Source organism: Anguilla rostrata, chromosome 13 (genome assembly GCF_018555375.3).
Source record: "Anguilla rostrata isolate EN2019 chromosome 13, ASM1855537v3, whole genome shotgun sequence".
In the NCBI taxonomy this organism is placed as follows: domain Eukaryota; kingdom Metazoa; phylum Chordata; class Actinopteri; order Anguilliformes; family Anguillidae; genus Anguilla; species Anguilla rostrata.
The window spans coordinates 5,017,288-5,025,810 of record NC_057945.1 but is presented as its reverse complement, the minus strand read 5'-3'; the positions used below and the strand labels follow the sequence as shown (position 1 = coordinate 5,025,810).

General features: G+C 40.0%; 1 protein-coding gene across 2 annotated transcripts in view; it reads right to left on the bottom strand.

Moving 5' to 3' along the window:
* Positions 1-670: 670 nt before the first annotated feature.
* The window catches only part of itgb7 (integrin, beta 7), a 37,311-nt gene continuing 29,458 nt past the window's right edge, over positions 671-8,523 (bottom strand). Inside the window, exons 12-17 of one of the 2 annotated variants that reach the window (XR_010324851.1) lie at positions 7,658-7,884; positions 6,755-6,965; positions 5,829-6,028; positions 4,520-4,680; positions 2,962-3,310; positions 671-2,459 (exon numbers count right to left, since the gene is read on the bottom strand). Coding sequence is in view for 1 of the 2 variants with exons in the window: in XM_064304770.1 (XP_064160840.1) it covers positions 3,245-3,310; positions 4,520-4,680; positions 5,829-6,028; positions 6,755-6,965; positions 7,658-7,884 (865 nt within the window). In the remaining variant the exon portion in view is untranslated. Of the gene's footprint in view, positions 3,311-4,519; positions 4,681-5,828; positions 6,029-6,754; positions 6,966-7,657; positions 7,885-8,523 lie in introns of both variants that reach the window. The other variant, XM_064304770.1, reaches the window with a different exon arrangement.

Below are 8,523 nucleotides of genomic sequence, written 5' to 3'. Positions count from 1 at the left end.
TATTTGTAATCAAACAATTCACAAATGGTTAAAGCATTTTCATCTTCTATTAAAGGGTATTATTTTATTTTGGTTTTACCATGTAGAAATTACAGCACTTTTTACTCATAGCCCACCATTTCAGGCCACCAGGTTTTGGACATATTAACACACGGTCAAATCCCAGGAGGTGACTTTCTGAGTGGAGTTCTCCCCGTGTCCGCGTGGGTACTCCCCAGTTTCCATCCAAAGAAGAGAGTCTAAATTGCGCCTAGGTATGAGTGTGTGAGTGAATGGTGTGTGTGCCCTGCGATGGGTTGAACTGTCCAGGGTGTATTCCTGCCTCTTGCCCAATGCATGCTGGCATAGGGTCCAGCACTTCCTGTGACACTGACCAGGATAAGCGGGAATAGATCATGGACGGATGGATGGATATGGGACTTGTATTCTGCATAGTTATTTTTGACATAGCGTGGTTCTGAGGATAGATAATCCCTCAACATGAAGTGTAATTAAGAAAAATTAACAGCTTGTTAAAATTCTATGATTGAAAATGTGGATGGAGTGGAAGTAGTTCCACAGAATCAAATTTGGGAACTAGTGCCCTAAACAAAGAGATATCCCTAATTATAGCCCACACAAATACACTATCGTATTGTTTGAAAAGAAAACAATAAACAATTACACAGGGAACAATTCATAAAAACATTTAATCTGTCATTAGCAAAATGGTTCATAATATGAAAAACGTAAAAAATAAATCTAGCACTTTAATATATAAATTTAATGGTCCAATTTCATATTTTTATTCCTCGCAGAATGATGGAAAAGTTTAAAACACTGTTTACGAAAAAGGGAAGTTTTCAAATCTGAATGGCTATTTACCGTAATAATGGAAATAATAAATTGCCATGAAAATGTGATCACACAGAACTAGAAATCCAGGGAAACAGAGTCTTTCTGCATTATAAACATTGTTCAGAATTTTTTAAAGAACTACAAGAGGCCAAATTTTCATGAAAAAGCAAATTACAAAGAAATCACTGCTCCTGCAGTGATTTTCAGACTGAAGTCAATCCATATGAAATATTTGCATGAGCATTTATATTGTCACTGATGAACAAACAGAACCTAGTGTCAGGGTGGGTGAGGGAATGGACCCAAATGCAGAGTCAAAAAAACACTCAAAATCCAAAGGGTAAGCACAAAACCGAGGATGTTACTTTTAATACATACAAAAACAACAGAAACAAAGCCGCGCAAACCGCGCAAACAATCCAAAACGCACACAAAAAGGACCCAGCACTTGAGTCATGGAAGAAGGGAACTTAAATAGACACGACACTGACGAGACACAGGAGGGCACAATGAACAATCAGGCCACAGAGAGGGAAGGGAAAACGAGCCAACCCAAAAACAATAGAATAATTGAAAACAATAATACAATTAAACGGGGTAAAAGGACAGAATTAAAAACTGAAGTGCTGTCATCTGGTGGCCGAAAATGGGAAACGCAGATAACCGTCCACCTTGCATCCACCACCACGGTTGTTTTTAAAGAACAGGCCTCTGACACCTCAGTCTTTAACCCTTTATCTGTCACTCATTGAAATAGGTGCCAGAGCACCAAATAACAATGTCTAACAGTTTGTTTCATAACTTGACCCCTTTTTTTTAGAAATTATAGACCTCTACCGTACAGTTGAGATGCCAGTTTATGGTAAAAGATGCTATTCACAAATTGCTATATTTCTGAACATTTTTCCTGAAACACAATCATTTTAATCTCTCTTTAAAACCTTAAAACAGTTCATTGCTTTTTTTACACTCCATCAACATGTTTTTGGCCTGTAAATGTCCCATCAATTACAATGGCTAGGTCCACAAATATGTATATATTGACATATACTGGATCATATGGCATTTCTGCTTTAAAATCAGACACTAATTGTCATTTTATAAGTTTAAACTATTTTGTTTCTATGAACAAAACAGTTTAAATATGTATGTAAAAAAACATTCATTCCAGGTATCATTGATTTCATTTTGATTACATATTTCATATCGAACATATCATTAACTACGTTTTGGAACAAACATCTATATACATGTATAGATACTCCATTGTGTGGCATTTCTGCTTTATAATCAGGCACCGTTTCATACATCGTCATTTTATTTTAAGTATAAACTCATGAACAAAACTTAAAAAACTTTAAACTTGTGCACATTCGTCATGGCATTGTTTCGACAACCTTCGAAATGCCACAACATTTATTTCCGTCCAGAATTGCATTACCTTGTATTGACAATGGGACAGTCGAACCACTCCATAAAGTCTTCTCCCGCACATCTCAAAGATTTTCAATGGGGTTAAGGTCAGGACTCTATGGTGGCCAATTCATGTGTGAAAATGATTCCTCATGCTCCCAGAACAACTCTTTCACAATTTGAGCCCGATGAATCTTGGCATTGTCGTCCTGGAACATGCCCGTGCCGTCAGGGAAGAAATAACCCATTGATGGGATAACCTGGTCATTCAGTACATTCAGGTACTCAGCTGACTTAATTTTATTGCCGCATAATGTTGCTGAGCCTAGACCTGACAAACTGAAGCAACCCCAGATCATAACACTTTCTCCAGAGGCTTGTACAGTGGGCACTGTCCAAAAAAATCCAAACTGCGACTTTTTTTTTTGGCCAGGCAATATATAATAATACGATAATATTGTTTTTTAGTAATATAATATAACTGTATTTGTTTACTTTTTCCACTCAAACATCTTCCTACCACACTAACTACTATGCTAACATCTGCCCTGCCTCATGATCATTTCTACCCTTTACTGACATAAACCGCACGGTTGAGCATGTTTTTGTAAAATTCTGGCAAAATGGATTTTAACATTTTTGATATTTAATATCATATTCCTATTCTTTAAGGTCTCTTCTATCTGAAAAACATCATGGTTTATCCCTTACCTGCCAAATTCCTGCTTTATGCCCTAATCTTTGGGGAGTGATTTGTGGTGCTGCCTCCATTGTCAGAGTGTGGAAAGTGCAGGAACTGCTGCTCCACATAGTTGTGTTGAAAAAAGATACTCTTTATGCAAATTGATTAAGGGGGGTTGGGGCCCCATACCAATCAGGATGCTGGGCAGATTTTTTTTTTTTTTCATAGGGTTTTTCACTGTCAAAGTCAGCTCTACCGCATGGTTGAGAAGTCAGTTAAAGGGTTAATGTGCATGAAGGTAAAGAGCAGGCATCAGTCTGTAATGTGCATGGGGTTAAAGACTGTGGTTGTGGCTTCCTGGAACAGCGGGTTGGGGTCCTGTACAAACCAAGAAGACAGAGGAAACCAGTCAGAGGCCGTTTCTGCTGATGTGTGGTAAAGTTTGAGACTATGAGAAGTGCTATTTAAATGCAGTACATTATTACCACACCACGATCACACTTGCTCCTATGTACATATATGCTCTGTTCAGTGAACTGAGATGTTGAACTGCCTCCAATCATCTGCTGCACATATAATTATTAAAACTGCTATGAAGCTAAAAGCTAAGAAATGCTTGCCAAATACCAATAAATGCCAGTTACACAGACCTGTTATGTCATGACAATGGCAAAATAAAGAAAAAAAGTAATTAACTTCATGGGGCAATTGTAGTGTATCATGAGTTGGGGATTGGCATGGGTGTAGTACAAGACTTTGCGACTGGATATACAAAAATATAAAAACCATAAGATCCTGATAGTAGTGTTGGTCTATTCTAGACTAGTTTAGTCTCTAGACATGCTGGTGGAAAATCCCATTGACTGCGAATGAAGGGTATTAAAATTGCATATAACCAAAACTGATTGCTGACACAGAAAAATAAATAAAATTCACCTTTCAGTTCAAAGAGTACCAAATTCTACCATGCATGAAGAATGATCATAGGTTTTAATTGAAGCATTCACATAAAAATGTATTTAGGTTAATTTAAAAAAGTGCAATGTACATGTATGCATCTGCAAACACTGTGTCATTCTTCTGCAGTGTTTTAAAAAGCCTTACATTGTTCTTTTAAACAATTTTATTGACTGCTCAAGCGGAAATATTGTGACTTTTGTTTAGAATGCTGTTGTTTTCTTGGTCATTCAGTAATATTGCGGGTTCTCAAGAACAGAACTGTTACAAAAAGCACAGAACAAAGACATTGTTGAAATATATAAATTAAGAAAAATTCATAATTTGCCATCCTGTGCATTACTTGTTCATGTTTTTCCCCTCTTTTGAAAACCTTTAATTAATAGGGTGAATGCATTTGTTGTTAATATGTTAATATACATATATCATAATGTTTTTCCAAAATACGTAAGTGTCAAATTGTGCTAAACATTTAAGTAACAGTTTCCGTTGTTTCACAGATCAGCACAAAGGCAGTGCATGTTCCTTCACTCAAATTCATAGATATTAAAACACACCAATCAGCATGGAGGCAAACATACATAAAAATCAGGTGATATGAGGAGAGGCGTGTGAGCACGTTGTCCTTACCACGTTCCACCGAGATTTCTTCTGTTCGTTTATGAAGTTGTGGTACTCCCTGCGATAGTACACCTCCAGAAGCAGCCGGTAGATGATGATGATGGCCAGCCCGATCAAGATGATCCCTGAAATTGAGCTGCCGACGGCCACCATTGTCATGTCGATGGGCTCTGGAGAAGTCAACAGGGGTGACCGGGGGGTGACAGGAATCACAGGGAATCCCCACCCCTTTATTTCCACTCATTCCAAAACTATGATGAAGATCAATTAGCTATCGACCAAAATTGTTCTCTGTGTGTATTCAATATTTAGAACGCATTAATAAAGAAATATCCCTCTCTAGATATATACAGTATAGGCCAAAAGAATTAGGCCACTCAAGGTTATTATAAAAAAAACTTTAGGTAGTTAAGAATTCGGTTAATTTATTAGCATTCTTTCAATAACAAACCAACAAAACTGAAAACAAGTGTACAAACACTTTTTTTTCAATTTATACTAACAATAACAAAAAAAGAGTTTTACTTGAAAACAATCTTAGACATGATTTTCCTCAAAATAGCCACCTTTGCCTTTAACTACAATGAAACAAATTATTGGACATCTATCCAAATCAGTGGGAGATGGAAGGGTGGGAGGGATGTGGAGTTAAATTGACTGAAATCTACCTGAGCCTTTTTTTTAAACCACACGTAACCTAATACAATTGGCCTGTAGTGTAAGTAAAAAAGGCACTCAAGTTGCAAGAAATGTGGCAAAGAAGGAGGAGTTAGGCTTAGATGTGTGGACGTCATTCACACAATCTGAATCCAATTGAACACGAGTTTCATATGCTGAAGAGAAAACATAAGGCACCTAGCCCCTGAAACAAGCAGGAGCTGAAGAGGACTGCAGTACAGGCCTGGCAGAGCATCACCAGAGAAGATACTCAGCACCTGCTGATGTCTATGGGTCACAGACTTCAAGCAGTCATTGCATACAAATGATATGCAACAAAGAATCAAACATGACTAATTTACAAAGCATTGCATTAATATTGCGCTAAACATAAAAAGTTCTGTAATTTCTACATTGAAAAAGCAAAGTGTATATATTATCACATGCATTATCATTACCATATCAATGAAAATGAATTCAACTCAGTGGCACTTCTGCTTTTGGATGTTTCAGGCAAACAAGCAGCCAGACAAGGACATGCCTTTTGGATTATGGGCCCATATTTACAATGTAAATACATTTCCATGCACTGCAACCATACCAATAACGGGTGTAGTGCAGTGACAGGTGTATGGGTCTCAGTCAGCGTGGAGGGACCCACCTGGGGGGTCGGTATAGATGACGCGGATACTTCCGTCCTCCGTCTCTGGATCCACTCTGAAGCGCACCTTGGTATGCTGACAGGGGAAGTCCCAGTTCTGGTTCTGGTCTGCTCTCTGAGGCTTCACAGAGCCACAGTGACGGCTGCAGTTTTGCTCACCTTGGGGCTTCTCACTTGACAAACTGCACAGAGCACATTCCCTGAAAAACAACACAGGTTCACAGAAACTCGTACAAAATTCTGAGTACGTGCACACAAAACGAGGACCGGGTGCAGAAACACAGTGAGAACCAGAGGTTACAGAAATTAAACATGTTTTACTTAACCCTCGATCGTGAAGACAGTTTTTTTAAATTTTTTAAATTTTTTCAAGTTTTAAAATCTTTTTTTAACCAATCCCTTTATCACTTGCACTACAAGCCAACTGTCCTAACGCACTCTTTTCGCTACTCAGACAGAAGTTCATATGGCCAAGATAATATGCGGTTATACAAGGTAAGTGATGTGTAAAAGCATTGTTATTCATGAAATCGTACATTTTACGTTGTTTTTTCAGCATCAGGACTGCGCGAAACCAGTGTAACAATAGATACGGCTGGCACTGAGTGAAAACCTATGACCCCAAATAGGCAGTTTAGAACTGTCCTAAATATTTCAGGGGAGGGTGAGTCCGAAATCCCCCTGCACCGCACAACCCAAGTTTACACAAGCGGGTTTACCACAGAGCGCAAAACCACCAAACCAGGGGGAAGCAGCAAATATTTGATTTCCACAGGAAGGAATTGGCTATTCCACTAGCGCCCCCTATGTGTGTGTTGTGTTACTGGTGTCACCAAAATAAGGCCCAAAGGTCTTTTAACCCACATATAATTTCGTCAGTGACAGGTGGTTGACGCGGGTGTCTGGCGGTTGGGAATGGTACTCACAGGAAGGTTTTGCACGGTGCCCTGAGCTCGGAGCAGTCATCCTGGAAGAAGCCCTGGTAGCACACGCACTGATTGCACACACACCGGCCATGCCGACTGCACTCCTTGCCGTCTCTCCCCATGCACTTATCCTTGAGTACTGAGCACCCGCAGTCGGCGCCGATGTAGTTAGCGTGACAGTCGCACACGCTGCAGTTACAGTCACCATGGCCTATGGGTTCCAAACGTAGTCATTGTTTAGCTATCTTCTGGTTTTTGGTGTTTTGTCCAGCAATTAACAGATTATTTCAAGTCGTTAATTAGCTATAGCACAGGTGTCAAACTCCAGTCCTGGAGGGCCACAGTGTCTGGTGGTTTTTGGGGTGTTATCGGTGTTTCATTTAAGTTGTTAGTTGGCGAAGGAATCCACACACCCTTTTCACAAGGCTTTAACTGGCAGATGATTGGAAGGTAAACACATAAACACTGCGACCCCCTTGGGATTCTGTTTGACACCCTTGAGCTACAGGGCCAAGGCCTAATTTGGCTGATGACTGAAAGGAAAACATAAAAGAACTCAAGACTATCTAGCCCAGTACTTTAACATGATGACCGTGCTCTAGACAACAGATAACAGGATGAACCTAGCAACCCCACTGCATGTACACACCACAAATGAAATGATGAGCCTAGATACAGCCCTGTATATACACACCATAGATGAAATGATGAGCCTAGATATACTGCTGAATGTACACACCACAGATTAAATGATGAGCCTAGATACAGCCCTGCATGTACACACCACAGATGAAATTATGAGCCTAGATACCACCCTGCACCTACATGCATCTGCATATGAGTGCTCAGGGCCCAAAATCAGAAAAGCGCTTTGATTGGCTCCCTGCTGGTCCTGGGCCTCACCTCCGCACAGCTGGTTGTTGTGGCGGGGGCAGCCGCCATCGTCGCACTCGCAGTACTGCCCCCGGTGGCGTGGGCGGCACTCGCAGGCGCCGCACTCGCAGGACCCCTGCCCGCTGCACAGCTGGGACTCGTTAGTCTGCCGGCACTGGGCTTCCATGGCCGCCACGCTGTCCTTGTCCCCGTGCTTCTCACATTTGCACCGCTGGCCCAGGCGCCCCTCGTCACAGCTGAACACCAAACAGCACCTTAGCCTTTCCGTTACATCACATTACATCACATCCATTTGACAGACACTTTTATCCAGAGCGACGTACAATGAGTGCATACCGAAGGTCATTGGAACAACTACAAAACACAGGTCTGATGAGGTACAGTACTCATTATGTAACAGTTATTTGTGAGCACAATAAGTCCAGTTCACAAAGTAAGCAGAGGCTAGGTCACACACCGCTTTCCACATCGCTCCTCCAAATATATAAAACAAACGTAGATTTTTCTGTATATGGGGATTCATTGTATGGAATGTACTGTACATTTCCATCCCATTGCCCTCACAAAACAAATATATTTAAATAAAATACATTGAGATTTGCTCATTATTGCTGCTTTCAGATATTGCAATAAATTTTAAAGATATATTTTACGGTGTCATATTTTATATTATTATATCGTCCAAAAAAGTCCTAAGATTTACAATATATGGCAGCATATTCAATTCCTATAAGCATTCTCTCTTTGTGCAGAAAAAAAAGAAATATATATATACATTTTTGCATATCTGGAGCTCCAATGCATTGATGCTCTTGATTTATCGTTACTTCTGACAGTGGAAGGCTGCAGTATTTTCAGCATTTATCTCCACATTC